The sequence below is a fragment of the Magnolia sinica genome, chromosome 1 (genome assembly GCF_029962835.1).
Source record: "Magnolia sinica isolate HGM2019 chromosome 1, MsV1, whole genome shotgun sequence".
Classification (NCBI taxonomy): Eukaryota; Viridiplantae; Streptophyta; class Magnoliopsida; order Magnoliales; family Magnoliaceae; genus Magnolia; species Magnolia sinica.
This window is the reverse complement of record NC_080573.1, coordinates 40,896,987-40,915,201: the sequence shown is the minus strand read 5'-3', so window position 1 is coordinate 40,915,201 and position 18,215 is coordinate 40,896,987. Positions and strand designations below refer to the sequence as shown.

At 39.5% G+C, this 18,215-nt stretch overlaps 1 protein-coding gene across 1 annotated transcript; it reads right to left on the bottom strand.

The window, feature by feature from the left end:
* Positions 1-1,504: 1,504 nt before the first annotated feature.
* Positions 1,505-17,990, bottom strand: LOC131246696 (lipoyl synthase, chloroplastic). Its single transcript, XM_058247051.1, has 7 exons — positions 17,478-17,990; positions 6,515-6,696; positions 5,735-5,825; positions 5,444-5,601; positions 3,432-3,603; positions 2,936-3,046; positions 1,505-2,009 (listed from the first exon to the last, which is right to left on the bottom strand). The coding sequence occupies exons 1-7, from the start codon at positions 17,835-17,837 to the stop codon at positions 1,920-1,922; spliced, it is 1,164 nt and encodes a 387-aa protein (XP_058103034.1). The 5' UTR covers positions 17,838-17,990; the 3' UTR covers positions 1,505-1,919.
* Positions 17,991-18,215: the final 225 nt, after the last annotated feature.

Here is an 18,215-nt window from a genome sequence, read left to right as displayed (position 1 = left end):
TGCTCCCAACGTACACTGATTTGACCTAAGGTGGCTGCTTTTTCTAGGCAGCGGTCGTGAACAAAATCCTCACTTTCAATTTTCTCCCATTATATGCTTCGTGTACAACAAAGCCAAAGAATCCATCGAACATCACTTTGGGGAGTGCAAATTAGCCTCTTTGATGTTTGTTTAGGATTGTCAACAGGTGCTCAGACCGGTGAGTGCCCAATGGACGAAATGTGATTTGAAGGGTACGCTCAACTTTCACGCTTGTTTAAAAATCGGGTTTGGGTGGAGTACCTAATCAGGTGACCAGCTACATGCTTAATTTTGATATTCATATTTATATATTAGGGAATTGTAGCATCCATCATCCTACCTTCATGGCTCACTAGCATTATCTCTAAAGTGAGAAGTAGCACGATCAATCATCAATTGGCACAATCCATTCAATCATTCCATGAAAGGCAAGCGATGGTGCAAATATCATGCTAATTGGATGATCCTAATTATCTGATTAATAGCATGAAAACTAGCCGATCAAGATCGAGGACAGGAACAAAATAGGTCCAATCATGATCTCGAAACATCTATTTAATAGGTCTGAGGTTGCTAACGATTCCAAAGACCCTTCTTGGTTGGATGATGCAAACCATCCAATCAATGACTCTAAAAAAACATATAGTTGTAACAAAATAGCCCACATTAAAAGGGTTAGCTGATATGATCAGCATGATTTTTTCACCATGTCTTGCTCCCCAATGCTACTATTTGATTGCCCAAATTAATTCGCGGAATCAATGATAGCCCATGGCATGTCTCTTAAAAGCTTGGAGATTGTATGCACACACGTCTGCGTTTAATTAGGCACCTGACAGTCACACCTCCATCCTTCAAGCCAATTTGGCTTGTGCTACATGTAGATCAGGTCCTAACCCGATTCAAAGTCCTAGGTTTGTTGGTTCACTAAACCAAGAGTAGGAAAGATTATTGCGGAAATCAAGCAATACTTGGTTGAGTGGGCCCTCGTACTGAAGGAATTTATAGATACCGTGGTTTCAAATTTCTATTCAAACTATAAAGCCATTCTATACTGAAGACTACAGATCACACCATGGGAGTCCATCCCCACCGACCGGTTGGAAGTTAAGTTGAACGTGGAGGGTTTTTCGTCCTGATTGGATAGTGTTGCTGGGGTAGGGAGGGTAATCAATTAACAATAAAGATGACTCTATTCAGGCTTTCTACTGTCCAGTGTGGTCCCGGAGGGTGATTGATGCCTTGGAAGCCAAACCAGAGGCTCTTTGAGGGGGTTTCAAATTGTTTCCAGCATGCTTCAAGTACTGACGCTTGTCGAGCGTTCTTCTCCTAAGATGTTAATCCACGAAGCCATGGGAGGCTAGGTTTTGTTGCTTATAAAATTAAGTGTTTGGTGGTTTTGATAAACATTTCAGTTTCTGTAACCTCAAAAGGCCGCGTTGCAATCCACTTGCGTCCCAGTGAAGGAGAGTTCACAGAGACATGCGATATGTATTGGGATTTCTTTCCTTCTCTTGACGATCTCCTTTTTATATTAATATAATAAAAAAGATGCATGTCTGTTTATAAATTACATATATGTAAATATGCCAATTTCAGACATCGACTACTGGGAAATGGTCGATGACATCGAAATCTTGTTAAATGAAAAGAAAAGAACGGTAGTGATCATACAATGGGCCCACAATGGGCTGGAAGTGTATCTTCAGTGAAGATGAATAAAAAATTAACTGAAACCGTCTGCTACTGCAGGGCCCTCACTTCCCATAACGAGCCACCACTTGATGCTTTGAATCCCCAAATGGCACCTTCCATTACATATCCATTCTCCCACACCATGGGCCGGCTCATCCACCACATTTGGGACCACTTGAATTTGAGGCAGCTAAGACGAGGCATCACTTGAATCTGCCAGAAACAATTTTCTCCCTTTCTCCTCTCACCATGCTCTGAACAAAGAGCTCACCTGCCCGGTAAGACGATCGAACCTATGGAAGGAGATCCATTAGAAAAGGAGAAAGAATCAAATTAAACTAAAGTAATTGTGGTGAACCTAAAGCAGCTTACCAGTTAAAATGCCAATAGATTGTGTCACAACCAGAATGAATCAATGGCTGGGAAACACTTCAAGAAATTTCTCTATACAAACCAGTGCGAGCATATAAAAATGTATAGAAGAAGAGACCCAGTCTGTGTGATATGAAGCAATGAAAAGCTGTTGAAATAAAGGAGTTCTAGAATCCCTGGTTAGCGCTTCCCTCCCTCCCTCCCTCCCCAAGAGAGATGGGATGCAACAGGGTTTAGAAAGTCCTAGTATAATACTTAGTTGATATTTGGGAATGTTTGAGACAATTAAGTACATGAAAAGGGGAAAGTTTGCTTCTGACACTCGAAGAAAGCATCTTGATAACTTGTTTTTAGCATGGTGGCGTCTGGCACCTTGCTTTCAAGTATTCTAATCAGCTAGTAAATCTTGTTTAAATTGAAGAAGAGATTGCAATATATGAAGATCATTAAAAAAGAACACAGAAAGTGAATGATCCCCGACAAGGCAATGAAAAGGTGACAATTATGAAAATGACTCCCCATAACATATAGCCTTTGAGTCGAATGAAGTCAGACTATCAATAAGGCGACTAAGTTGACATAAGATTTGAAAGGGAAGTCAAAAAATGCCAACACAATCATAATGGAGTTAGGTCCATGTTCCTATGATGAAATCCATTTTGAAGATAACCTGAACCCTAGAATCAGGCAGGGAAGGAGGGACGGAGGGGATCATTCATTCAGTGGGCTGCCTGATGAGTCGAGCAACCTGGCTTCTCAATTAGAACATCTTCACTACGTGTATTTGTGCTTCACAGTATAACCTCCATAAGTTATCTTTCATAAAGAAAATCATACAGAAACTTACCAGAGGCCCACTGGCAACATAGCGGAAGCCAATCGACTCTCCATAATCCTTCCAGAAGGCAAACTTCTCCGGAGTAACATACTCCTTGACTGTCAAGTGCAATGGAGTTGGCTGCAAGAACACGACCGCTCGTTAGTCTGAAGGATCCAGAACAGTTAAAGAAGGAAGATTCAATAATGTGTTCATGTCCTCATTGGACTGCATTAGAATAATTAATATACATATAGATGAAATGGCCATAATGGAGATGGGAGTGGGACCATTTTATTTCATGGTGACGACCAACCTGATTGCAAATACATTTCAGTTTGGACTACCAGCATTCTGAATTGCCAGTACCTCATTATGAATGCAGTGGAGCTGCTCCTACCTCAGTCATTTCCACTTTATTGAATTGATTGATTCATAGCTATTCATTCAGTTGAACATGTAAACACAACCAACATAAAAAAGACAATGCCCAAATTCTCATTAACAGTTTCCATATTTATCTAACCTGTAAATACTGTCCCAGAGTTAGAATATCAACGTTTATGGCCCTCAGATTGGCCATGGTTTCCTTCACCTCCTCGTCCGATTCTCCAAGGCCCAGCATAATAGAAGATTTTGTAATCATCCCTTCCTTGCAGAGCTTTGCATGTTTCAGAACAGACAAACTCTGATCATACCTGCTTTTAACAAACCAAAGAGGGGTATCACCACCGAACCAAATAGTAGAAATGAGGGGAAATAAAAGAATAACAATTCAGAAGAAATGAAGTTCATCTTTCAAATTGGAACATCTTTTTTTATTGGTAAGTTAAATAAAATTTGCAACATTGACTTGAAACTTGGTCACGTTGATTCGATTTGGCTGAGACCCGGGTCCAGTCACTGCCCCCCCGAAGAATTCCAAAAACAGGATGACAAGAAGTCACCCAAGAGATGAACCAAAGGACCTTACAGACTTACAAAGAATTCCCTCCCTTCCCTGGGAACATTTTCTGACCTGTCTGAATCCCAAACCAAAGGCTTTGCCCCAAGGAAAACTGCATTTGGAAGATCCGTGCTGTTAAAGATCCTACTATTGCATTCTAACGACACTGGCCAAAAAACAGCTCTCATGACTAACTGCCACAACCCTTTCCCCTTCATGTTGAGTTACCTTGCAGACATAGGAAACAAAAGTTATTCTGGATTTTATTTTTTTTTAAAGATAATGCATTTTTTGTTTCTTTAGTTCTCAGAAGTATAGTTTTTGCATAATACTGTCCAATTTCGTTATATTTATATGCCAAGTCATGAATTATATGTGATATATTGAAACATTATATAAATAACTGATCAATTCTTTGGGTCAACTAGATCCAGCAGTGAGTTGAGCTAGTTTCTGGACTATGGTTAGGAAATCGAAATAAACATAGAACACTGATTCTGCCACCTTTGGTGCATAACTTACACTGTGAATTCCCAAACAGAGTCCACAAGAGGTAGCTCCAACAGATTGTGCATGTAATTATCAGCAGAGGTGCAATTTAAGTCAGCTGTTGCAAGGATAGATACCAGATTGGGTTTCTCAACTCCAGTTATGGCTTTTATTAGCTGTACTCCTTGTATACAAAGTTTCTCATTTCTTTAGTTGTATCATGGTTGGATGGATGGATGGATCCAGCATTTTCTCCATGTTTCCCTAGTCAATGATACATTCTTTTAGGCCCCATTAAAGGGAAACTCATTATTTGATTGCTAAATATGCAAATATGTGCCTTTTCGCTATTATTCGATCTTCAAATATGCAAATATGTGTATTTTAGCATCTCCTAAAGTTTCACTGAAAAATTCCAATGTTTCCCCATGTTTTCCGGCATTTCCAGGAATTGGCGATGTCATCAGCGATAACGATATTGTTTCCGTGTCCCTAGCCAGTGAAACTTGTAGCAATATTGATACTTCGAGCACTGATTATGATGCAATTTAGTTTTATTTGGCACATGGAAAGTCTAATAATTAATCTGGCCAGACCAACCTTCTTCGGCCACCTAGCCAAATTCACAAGAACCAAATGATCCTAACCTTCCAATTAATGACGTGCAAAGCACACAATTTGGATGATGCACAATCTGGATGACTTATAGTTAGAAGGTCCAATCATCAAATTGGTGACCCATTCAGTGGACCCCACCATGGATTGCTCGTCTCTCAAGAATTCAGACAATATTAACCAGCCAGTCCGCATCTTAGAAAAAAAGATGGTTATATGAAAAGGGTCATTATTCATATAGCAACATGTGACCTTGGCAACGTTACCTGTAAAGAATAGGCTTTGATTATAAGGACAGGCCAAATGATGTTGTATACATTCGATGCGTCCAATTCAACTTGTTTGCACCATAACAGGATGCAAACTAGTTTTATAGGATCTTTCAACTTCTACAAGCACTATTTATTATCATTGCGGATGATAGACACAAGGAAACACAACTAATCACAAAATCATCAACATACAAAATGAGTATCTACTTTTGTTACCCCGCTCTAGGATCTCTGACAATTCGTTGAAGCCTTTTCACAGTCTCAATGTTGTGAGCAAACACATCAAGCCCAGAGTGTACTAGGGTTGTTACCGCCTCCAGATCGCCACGAAAATCTGAGGTTAGGCACTCAACTAGGATTTCAGGTTTGAGATTCTGCACAACTAACCATAGGATATTAAAACAATGAGGATTTTCTACGTCTCTGCATACTGTATCAATGTGTATGTATGAAGAATCTGGAAGTTAAAATGCAGCCAAATATGTTATATTGAATCAGTGCATAGACCTTCATAGCTTTGACTGTGAGAGTAAAATGGCCACTTCCACCATCTGGTAGGTCGTCACGATCCACACTCGTCAGTACAATGTAGTCCACACTGCCAATGCATAGATCACAAAATAAAAAATAGAGAAGGTGAACTCCAAATCCATGCCAAATGAATTCTCACATAAAAATCAGTGCTAAAGTCATACAAAGATGCAACAATTGTCCAATGAATTCGGTCTCGCCAAGCAGGCATTCACAGCTTACGTATGACTTACTAGACAAAATGCAAAGCAAACTCCACGTATGGTTCATATCCTTGCAAATACATATGTAGAGGTTTGCTAATTCCATGTGTAGGCACAGGCCATTCTAACACCACAGCAAGCTGCAAAGTAGCCCATGCATGCGAGATCCAATCTGTCCATCTAGTGGTGGCCGGCTGCAGAGTTGTCCAGCCTTATTCTTGGGCCAGGATATATAAGTGGCGCAGCCATCCCGGATGGCATAGATCTCACACACACACATGCCGTGTTGGAATGTGCCAGTGTGTTGAAGAGCTGGGATTTACAAACGTGTGAACTAGCAAGCCTTGCATATGTGCATGAGCAAAAGCTAGACAATAATTACCAGATCCTTTGGTTTATAATTATAAATCGTTTGCCTATACATTAAATTATGAATCCCTTAGCAACGCATGCCTAGCTTAGCTATTGAATTAACCAACAGTAAAACAAAAAATGATCGAATAACAGCATTTTTTCCTTCATATAGTATGATATGACACCTGAAAGAACATACCCCCAGCTTGCAATTGCCCTGGCAGTGTTCTCTGGCTCCATTGGGTCTGGTGGTGCAGGGTTTCTGCTGGTTTTAACAGCACAAAACCTGCAACCACGGGTGCAAGTATCCCCTAGAAGCATAATTGTTGCAGTTGCAATGCCATCAGTTTCTCCACCTGCTCCTCCTCCTCCATTCCAACACTGCCCACAAAAACCATAGACAAAATTCATACATTAGAGTCACTAAACTTCACAGGCTCCCAGAACAAAATGGACATGAGGTGTAAAATACAAGGACCCTAAAAAGGAATCCAAGACACAAACAAATCTGTATGCACACAAACATATATGATGAATTGTACTTAATATAAAATAGTACTGCATATACAAGTAAGTTGTCAAAAAGAAAAAGAAAAAAAAAAAAAAAAACCAGTGTTTTAAATAGCTACGCGATGTAGCGTGTAGCTTACGCTACGTAGCATAGCTTAGCCTTAACGCTACGTAGCTCATAAAAATAGCTTAAGTCGCATGTAGCCTACGCTACATGATAATTTGTCTACACTATATGGTAATTAGCATATGCTTCACACTGCATAGACTATGCTATATGCTACATAGCTCACATTGCAAGTTATTTTCCACTACAACCTTAAAATCAAGTAATGTTTTCAATGATTTTGTTACGTTTCTCAATTTTCAATAGAAATTAGTTAATATTTCCAATGCTTTTAGTAAAATAATATAAGTAATATAAGTAACAATATTAAATTAGTTTCATTGCTCTTTCTTTACCTTTATACTTAATCATTGCCCTTTCCTATTAGTTTATGTTGCGTTTAATTGCACCAAATATCACGAAATTTTTGTTAAATTTCATTATTAATCAGCCTAATTTGGTGCAGAATATCATGAATTCAATGCAACCAAGCACAACCTTGATTAAAAGTATAGTAGTGTGTAGCTAATGCTACACGCTATGTAACTTATGCCTCATGCTTCAGAGAGGTGAACGCTACGCTACATGCTATTCACTATTTAAAACACTACAAAAAACTGTTCTATTTGACTAAATATCCACAAAACTGTATCTATTTAAGTAAATATCCACTAAAAATATATAAGTAGAGGTTCACTAGGCACTTGGGGATGCAAAGGGAAGCATGAAAGAACTAATTGCATGAAAATAAACCACACCCCACCCTTTTAAAATTGTAACAATCTAAATTTATATAACCTAGACTTTTTAAAATTATAAAAGACTAATAAAGGTAGATTAATGCAGGAGCATTTTCACACCGGGCTCGAGTGGGGTTGCCTATGGGATGCAGGGGCACACTTAAGGTGAGAGGCCCGTGTAAAGCAGGTGGCTCGCGTGAGGCGGTACCCATGTGATTTGGGGCCAACGAGGGGGGTTCGGCCAAGGTCCTAACCCATAAGATATGGGGCATGGGCTATGAGATAAAGGAATTAATTCACCATGCTTTATCAGTTCGAGGTTTTAGAGCAAGTGGTTGATTGTCCTACATCACAGATTTTGCGAGAGCCAATGGAGCTCATGTGTCAAATGTGCAATACACCAACGACATGTTGTTTTTTGGTAATGAGTCGATCTGAGAAGCTTTTATACTAAGGGGCACGTTGCTATGCTACAAGCTTGTTTCAGGGCAGAATTAAAATTGTAATGATTTAAATTTATACCTGGACTTTCTAAAATTATAAAAGACTAATAAAGATAGATTTTGTGGGAGCCGGTTCAGCTCACGTGTCAAGTGTGCAATATGCTAACGACATGTTGCTCTTTGGTAGTGGGTCAATCTGAGAAGCTTTTTTACACTAAGGAATGAATTGCTATCGTACAAGATTGTCTTGGGACAGAAGATGAATATGGAGAACAGCAGTATCATTGGTTAGGCTGCTAGGTGGATTCTCTTCCTTCCAAGCACTTGGATGTTCCACTTTGTCCTGATAAACCTCCTTGGACATTTTGGTTGAGCTAGTGGGAAAGGTGGAGATAAAATTAGTAGAAATGCAAGACCTTGTCTTTGGGCGGCAGGATCCTCCTACTAAAGGTATCCTTTGCAAACTCCTTATTGTATGTTTTACCTCTATTCAAATGTCTGGCTAGTTTTTCTGGTAAAATTAAGTCCCTCCAATAGAAAATCTTTGGAATGACAAGGAGGATAGTCACAACTCACAAGTATCACTTGATTTCATGGAAGGAGCTCTGCAAGTCTAAAAGGATGACAGTTCATGTAGTAACTCAATTAGGCAAGTGAATCTTGCCCAGCTGTGCAAATGGTCGTGGCACATTGGAAATTTGGAGTCTACTTTTGGAAAGACATGTTGATTGCAAATGTGGCAAATCACAAGATGGATTGATATAAATGGGGTAACTGTTGAATGGGCTCTTTCATTTAGATGGTTGTTTTTTGTCGTAGAGAATGGATTTTAGCAAGAATATTGGATTCAAAATTGAGAAGTGACATTGAATCAGATTTGGGAACACTGGTGGTGTGGGGAAATGCTTCTTTGCAGAAAATTTCGCTTCTATACTTGATTGCAATGCACAAAGAATAGGTTGCACAAAATCTTTCCAGAAAAGTGGTGAATCTGTGGTTTCAGGGCAAATGGAATCCTTCTTTGAAAGGTTGGAGCATAGTTCAATTTCTATGATACTCTTTCCCTCCCTAATTTGGAATGCCCCAGTTCTGTTAAAGGTGAGAATGGTTTGTTGGACTGTATTGTTCGATAAATACTTGCATTGGAGCAGAGGTCACTCACTTCCAAACAGATGTATGTTGTGTTATGCTCATGTGTATGAACATATGGACAGGTTTCTTCGACCAGTTCAGTGTTGATTGCGTCATTCCCAGTTCAGTGGGGGGTATGTTCTCCAGCTAGTCATTCCATTTCTTGTAATCTACCAGGCTGTTTGATGAGGACATCCGACTGTTCGGAGTGTAACAATGGAGGATAGCGATGTAGCCTTCTTTGTGGCTAGATTGCATGGGGCCCACAGGGTCCAAATTGCATTCGAGCCATCGTAAAAGACATCACGTGCATGGTTTGTGCATCTTTGAAGGCCCCACACTAGGAAGATGCATGTGAGCTGCATATTGTAGAGTTGCGGACAAATGTGTGTTGTGTTATGCTCATGTATATGAATATATGAACAGGTTTTTCGACTAGTTTGGTGTTGATTGGGTCATTCCCAGTTCAGTGAGGGATATGTTCTCCAGCTAGTCATTCCATTTCTTGTAATCTACCAGGCTGTTTGATGAGGACATCTGACTGTTCAGAGTGTACCAGTGGAGGATAGAGACACGGCCATCTTTGTGGCTAGACAAGTGTTACATGGGGCCCGCAGGGTCAAATTGCATCCCTAGCCATCGTAAAAGACCTCACGTGCATGGTTTGTGCATCTTTGAAGACCCCACACTAAGAAGATGCATGTAAGCTGCATATTGTGGAGTTTCAGATGTTGGATTGAGTGCACGCATTGATCGGACATTGGACGGGCGTATCGGGCTGTTTACCCACTTTTAATCGTGGCCCGCCTCGATCATGGACCCTTTAGGACTTGGGTATCTTAGTTTTTTATTTCTTACTTTACTAGGATTTAGTTTATTTTGTGGTTTTATTTTGTTTTATGTATTAAATAACATATTTTAGATATTAAGGTTTTTTTAAAAGAAATTTTTCCTGAGAGCATCCTTTAAATAAATAAAAATAATGAAGTTCTGAGACTATAAAAGAAAAGGGAGCAGTGTAGAGCTCTCTCCATGCTATTGCTTATCAAAAACTTCAAAGTTCTCTTCTTTCTTCATGTGATTTGAAGGATTCTCCATGTGATTTGAAGATTAGGATTGGTGAGAGGCAATTCATATTCGACAAAGGTGCGGGCTTCCACTTATCTTCCGCATTCTTCCTTATTCTCCATCAAAGAGGTATTTTTTTCAAGTTTTCATATTTTATCCTTCCCATTTTCACAAAACCCACTAAAATCCCTTCCTTCCTTCCTCTTTATATCTTCCTGTATAAACTCAACCCTTGAAACCCCAAACCCTAGCCAAAGTAACCCACACGTGTGACCATACGGACACACGTGTGAACCCCTATAGCTGGCCACACGGCCCACCCTTCATCCCTTTGATTCTTCCTTGCTTCCACCTCAAATCAATACATTAATCCTAACCTAAACCTTAGATCCCCAAATATCCAAGTTTCCACAAATCACCTAAACCCTAGATTCCTGATTTACCTAATTGGTCATAAATTTCAAACTTCCAACCATCCAAATCCCCAATTCCTTTCTATTAAGACTCGAAGCCTCAAATCCCTATACCAATTAAGCAACCTAAGCCTTAATTTTACTTTTCCCCAAATCCCATGAACCATAGGTTGGCCTAAACCCTAATTGAGAAAACCCTTGGTAGTATTAGCTTTCCTCTTTTCAAATTAAACTAATTCCTATGCCACTTGGATGTTCCTACATCCATAAGATCCCATCTTTTAGTATTTAATGGTCATGCATTGCGTAGTTTGATACATGTGGCCTGAACTTCTCATAGTTACATGCTTGATTCTTGATATATTTGATAGCGTATTTTGTGAATTTTGATTATTTAGATTAAGTTGCTGATTGATCTCGCTTAATTATTTAGTCACATGCATGCGCCCTGCATCACTGTTACTATGGATAGGCCATCACTCAGTCCACTGTTGAATTTTGCTGAAAAGAAATGCCAGAATTTTTCATGGCAAAGTCTCTAGTGCGGAGAAAATTATTGTCAAAGCCATCAGTTCTATCCTGGATTGGACCAAAGCGGGTAGAAGAATGCAAGGCATCTCTGGCCAAATGATAAAAGCAATCTGGAAAGAAGCCCATGATTATGTGGGTTCCACCTCCTACTGGTTAATTTAAGCTAAATTTTAATGACAACAAAATGGGTAAACAAGGGCTGGTCGGAATTGGGGGTTTTTATCTGAGAACACCTTGGGACCTGCATTATTTCCTTCTCGGGGCCCATTAGTGTCTAAGATTCCAACAATGTGGAGTTGGCTGCTATGCTACAAGGTATTAAAATTGCTTTTGACAGGCAAATGGAGCAGCTAATTGTGGAAGGGGATTCAGCTAATGCAATCAATTGGGCGAAGTCCAGTATTCACAAGTGGTTGGTTGCAAACATCATCGGAGAGGTTTCAGATATATATGCTGGCAAGCGACTTTCCTAGAGATGCTAACGAGCAAGCTGAACTTTCACTAAAGGAGTTTAACTGAGAACCTGTTTATTGAAACTTGAGTTTGAGATGGGCTGGAGTTGTGCGGTGTGGTCACTGTCGGTTATTGTTTAAGTACTTAGTTTTCTTTGTGGTGGCTGTTGTGCCCATGGTAGTGTTTTTTTGTTGTTTCTTTGCTGTTTCTTCTTAATAAAATCTTCAGATATTCATTATAAAGAAGCAAAAAAAAAAATTAAAAATTAAAAATTAAAAATAAATTTTTTTTTTAAAGAGTACTCCAAACAACTTTGGACTGCTAAAAAAACAGGCACATGGTATACGGATGTATGCACAACATAAAATAACAGCCAGTAAAATATCTCTTCCTGAAAAATAGGAAAGAATGCAAAGCAGTCCAAGGACACTGTGTATGAACTGTTATGGCGCATATTATCCATATGCAGGCCCACTTTGGATAATGAAAGATCACACATGTGGACTGGGGTGTGGTTGCAGCAATTCCTTCCCAGCTTTGAGAAAACTTGCTCTCGAGTTGATTGCTGGACATGATCCCTACCAATGTTCATGCACAACATAAAATAACAGCCAGTAAAATCTCTCCTGAAAAATAGGAAAGAATCCAAAGCAGTCCCGAGACACTGCGTATCAAATGCTATGGTGCATATTGTTCATACATGGGCCCTCTTTAGATTGTCAAAGATCACATATGTGGCCTGGGGTGTGGTTGCAGCAATTCCTTCCTGTCTTGGAAAAAACTGGCTCTCAAGTTGATAACTGGTCACAATCCCTACCAATGTTGTCTTTTCAGTGTCCTGTCTTCAGCTTCGGCAGCAATTGATGGAAGATCTACATGTCAAATTGTCACATTGGACGTATGATGGTGACTCAAATCACACCATCTCTTCTTCATCTTCTGCTCCATGAGTTTTGCCCTCCCATTTATGGCTACCCACTTGTTCCGTGAACAAAGCTACTAGTGATCGATGCCACATTGGTGATGGTGTCTCCCCCCATCATGCCCAACTGATTTCCTGCCTTTACTATTCATCCTTACATCCACTAGTCTTTGATATGTAAACTCCAATGTTTGGACAAAACCAAATGATCCATTTCAACTTCGAAATACTCATAAAATTCACTTGATCTTTGAGTTGTTCATCGTTTCTTCAGTTGTCTCACTTGTCCATCCATCAGTAGATATGTCGGTTGATTGTTTGGTGTCTTCAGTCAGGGCATCCATCAACTTCTCTTCAGATTAAATTGAACTTTTAATCCAACCATTGATCCATTAACAGATTTGGCCACAGATCCATCAACCAATCCAATGATCAATGCATCACAAATCACAACACTACTCACTTCAGACATGTCATCCTTTTGATCTTTAAACAAGTTACATATAAAGACTTGACTGGTTCATAAATTTTTTGTATGCTTACTTTGAATCATCTGAACACTTGAGGTAATGCGTTATTAACAGGCTGATCTGGGTCATATTTTGTGTAGATCAATTAAGTGTTATAAAATCACTAAAGAAATAAAACCAAGGCTGTGGGAAGGATTCCCACAACAAAACCTATAGCCAAAGGTCTATTCCAGGCTCACACCAGGCAAATGGAATTGAGAAGAGCTTAAGTGATGTAGTTGTGTATCTCTACCTTTTATGATGCACCTTTTATCTCGTTAATAAATCATCATTCTTTTCATCTTGTATTGTGCAGTAGTTTTCACTATCTATGAACTACCCTCTATTGTGAAGAATAGGGGATGAGGATACAAGCAACCGAAACGTCATGTCCACCCTCTATCCTAAGAAATTGAAGACAACATTAATCAAAGTTGAAATGGCATAATCACTCAATTGCTCTTCTACGTAATTAATGTTATGTCCTAATTAAAAAGAAAGGTTGTGAGGATTTGAGATAGTCCTACCTTATGTGTGATAACCTGCGTATTGTACACCTAACGTATCCCTAAGAATGCCTACTTTACAGTGTGGATTGTAGCCACGTGTATGGACCTATTACCTACAGTCCACAGAATACTTTAAATTGACCCAATCCTCGCATCGTGCAAATAGTAGTCCCTTGAGTAACTCTGTGTTCTTAACTACCCTCTTGTTTATATGAAGATGAGATTGAACGTCACTACTTTAGTATATAATAATGAAGGTCCCTAGATTGGCGGACTTAGTTACCCTAGGAAAGCGACTCAATTAATTTCAAATTACACATTTGCATGGGAAAGATCTCGTGACAGGCTGACAGCTACGCAAAGTTTCTAAAACTATTAATACATGCTTGAAGACTAATCCATGCAGAATTCGAGTTTTGAAAAGGTTTTGCAAACAATATTCTTTCAAAAAGTATGTGTGATATAACATTACTTTAAAATGGGTTTTTAAATATATGAATGCAAAAAAACTAAGTCTTTTAAATACACTTGATAAGTTGGATAAGTGCGTACATTGGCCCTGATTCCAAATCAGGAGTCAACTCTATCCGGTGTGGTCATGTGGACTAGGACAAACATAACAAAGCTTGGATTATTAACTGCTAATCGGGGGATCACTTAGTACTCAAACATATGTGAGAAAACAACAATGTTACATTTGGTCCCATGCCTCTGATTCTTTTTATTACGGTCTTTTAGTTTTAGTTGTTATGAGACGAGCTAGATGAAAATTTTAAGTTGTACCTTTACCATAATATGATTGAGTTGGAGATGTTGGATATGAGCTTGTGGGCCCCAAGTTTTTTACCATTGTAATATATCAGGGGTGGATATGCCTTTTAGCAAAAATTTCTCTCTAAGTTCAAATTTTGAATCCAAATTCAAAAGGAGGATAGTGATAAGGGAGAGAATTCAAATGCGATGAGGATAAGCCCTATCATATCTGAACTCCTAATCCTCTGTGTTCTTTCCTTTATAAAAAGGGAGGCATTCCATTGGTTAAAGGCATGCATCTGAGTAATTCCCTGGAGAGGAATAATGAGAGAATATCCATTGTCCATTAGGCTGCTTTTCGACGATTTAAACCATTGATCATGCCCAGTGGTCATCCTAACAATAGGATCCAAGGGGTGATTAACTCCTTTCTGTTATCGTAGTAGTTAAGCGAATCGCTGGACATGAACCATCCATCTTCGGTTTTGTTCGAAGGTCCCCAAGATCGTGTAGATACCATCAAATCCTATGAGCCCGCTCATCTGGGCCTTTCACGCACGCACACATTCAAGTCCAGTTCAAGTCCAATAGGTTAAGCCCATCATGAGGATGACCTAGTGCAAAAATCAGCCACATTTACTCATTAGATGGGTCACACCTAGAAAACAATGCCTTGCAGTTGATAAATAGCAAAATAGAAGGGTCACCCACTCAACTAGTAGATGTGGTTGTTTTTTGCATAAGAAATCCTCATGATGAGGCCAGCCTATTGGACACATTAGACATTACAAGCACATGAAAGGTTGGAAGTTATCCGCTGGGTGGATTGTAACTTGTGGTCCAACCAGTTGGACACCTTCCATAATGTGTGTGTGTGTGTGTGTGTGTGTGTGTGTGTGTAGCTTAGACACTAACATGTGCCTGTGTTGGCATGTTGGCTTTAAAAGTCGGATTGGTTGAGACATCCAATATTTTCAATAATAAAATTTATGTTTTTGTAGTACATTGTAGTTACTACGTAAATAAATCCCACAAAACAAATAATAATAACAATAACCTAAAAATTAATCATTCATATTACATAAATAAAGGACAATAATAGTTAAATGTTAAAATTAGTTTTTTTTAACCTAAGTTATGTGACCGATGTTAAAAAAACCATGCATCAGTGCCAAGACAAGAACATTACCCCCCTAAGGTATAAATCATTTTAATATTTTGGACCATTCATGAATCATGAGTAGAGCATCAAGCAAATACAATTAGGATGCTTAAGGCTCCAACGTATGGAATAAGGATATCAAACATCATTATACACTCATCCCTCTTTCTACAATTCTACTTTAATCCATATATTCATTTTTGTTCTCTTTAATTTACGTTGCCAAAATTCTATTATATGAATTTCATCTCCCACCAAAGTAGACATTGTGCATTTGCACGGTGAGAAGGGTTCCTAACACCTTGCTTCCCCATCACCGAGACCCCTTGGCTTGAATCTCGATATCGAGACATAAAATTGTGGTGATTTTATAAAATTAAAATTCCTTCATTTAAACCATTGGTTTCTAGGCTAGTGGCAAATCATAATATTGAACCTACAACCTTCTAGTTGAAATCACTTGTCAATCTACACCACCCATGTTCAATGAACAGGGATCATTGGTAATTGACTAATTTCTTTTAGAGAGACCATTGCTTGCATACATGACTTGCTTACCTGATGTGTTGAATGGAAGGATTTTTGGACCAACTCATCTAAATGGTGGAACCCACCTAATGCACTGCACAAATGTTCCATACATTTGTTAGGTTGGCACATGTGGACATGTTTATAGGTGTGGGGGGGGCCTGTGGGCTTAGCAAAGCTTGGTATTATACAACACTTGGTTCAAATTAACAAGATTCATTTTGGCCAGAAGTCTATATAGGTCAGCCCACACCAAATTATTGATGGCAAATGTGTCAAAGATAACTCCTTTAAGCAATCCCAGCCCCCACTTCATTTGACTTTTCATCACCACATTGGCTATATTATGTTTTTAACTATCCACTTGCAGGCAAAAGATTGGATGGCTAGGATTGACTAAATAAGAGCGATTCACTGCATCATGCAGCTACAATAGGAACCATTTGTTCAAAGCTAGCTCAGGCAAACATTGCATCTTCAAAGAGACAAATAAATAAATTGGTATCAACAGCAACGCCAACGAATATTTGATAATGAGATTGAACAAGAACTTTTGACTTTTGCTTAAATCGAGTTGCAATATTTGTGTGCCTACTGGTCTTTCCACTTCATTAAACCAATAATTGCAACTCAATCAAATAGTGCGGCCCTAATCTCTCACATGCACGCGCGCGCGCGCACACAACTAAATGTAGCTTTAATCACACACACATATGCACATGCGGCATGCCTACACTATTACTTTTTCTATCACAAACGCCTGCATGCAAGCACACACCTAGATGCAGCCTTAATCAGACACAAAGTATTATTTGCACACACCCGTAGATATGTGCACATGCGCGCATGCTATTATTTTTTGCTATCCTGCTTACAGTAATCGTCAAAACCATCAAAGCCTCGAATAATAAAGAATGGTTTTAGCATCTATTCACCACAGGGGCGCTGAGCCAGTGCCTCTAGGTGCACAGGATTAGGATCTCCTGCATCATTTGCCATACACATGCCAATGAGAACGAGATCCAGACCTGACATTCAATGTTAATTGGCCACAAACAAAAAATCATACTGATCAAAGAATCCTAGCCATTCAATTAGACGTGTTCAAAATGATACTGATAGACATGCCTCACATGCAATGAGAAAAAAGTTCATCGATTGGATGGTTACAATAGTCCTATCAAGGCAATCCTTGGTTAGTGGACAGTCCATGATGGAAACCAAGGGATGTCCGGATCTTGTGCATATATGCCATGTGCACTGCAAATGATGTGTTGGGACAGTAATACCTGTGCATTTAAAGGCATTGAGAAAAACCAAGAAACCCTAAAAAGGCATTTTAATCAATCAACACAAGAATGAATGAGAGAGATAGAGAATTCACCTCTCCGATGTTGGGGCACTGAGCTTCTTCGCAGACCGTATTCAAATTCAGCTGTGACAACGACTCCTTCACCTTCCGAAACCTCTCACCCTGCGGTGCTCTCTGCCGCAGCCACTCTGGCTTCTTCACATTCGGGTCCCGGCCCGTGTACGGCCCCAACCCGCCCGGATACGGGCTCGTTGCGGATTCGAACAGCTTCGAAGGTGGAGACGCCGAAGAAACGGGCTTCGATTCGATCCTCTTGGAAGAATCGACGGCTTCCGAACGAACGATGGGGAAAGAATACAACTTGGGGGGATTGGGTTTGGGAGAGGGGATTAAAGAGAATGAGAGTGCCCCGGAAATAGATTGCTGGAACATCTTAATTCCAGAGTAATTGAAGTAGGGAAATGAAATGAACGAAAGATAGATTTGGAGGAGAAAAGCTTTGAGCTTTGAGCTATGAGTTTCTCGTTTCTCTTTTATTTTGCTTTCTTCTCCTGCTTTGGTTTCTCCGTTGGCAGGTTTTGGTAGTTTTGATTGAGTCGGGATCCTCTGTTATCAGGTCAACAGAGAATTCCTGTTACCCTAGAGTCCGGATCCTCTGTTACCAGGTAAACAGGGATTTCCTGTTACCCTAATCCTCATTGGTCCACGTCACCACTCACTTAAAAAAATAAAAAAAATGAAAGAAAGCAGCGGACGCCAAACCATTATAAATCAGAGTCCTCAATCAAAGTCCGGATCCTCTGATATCAA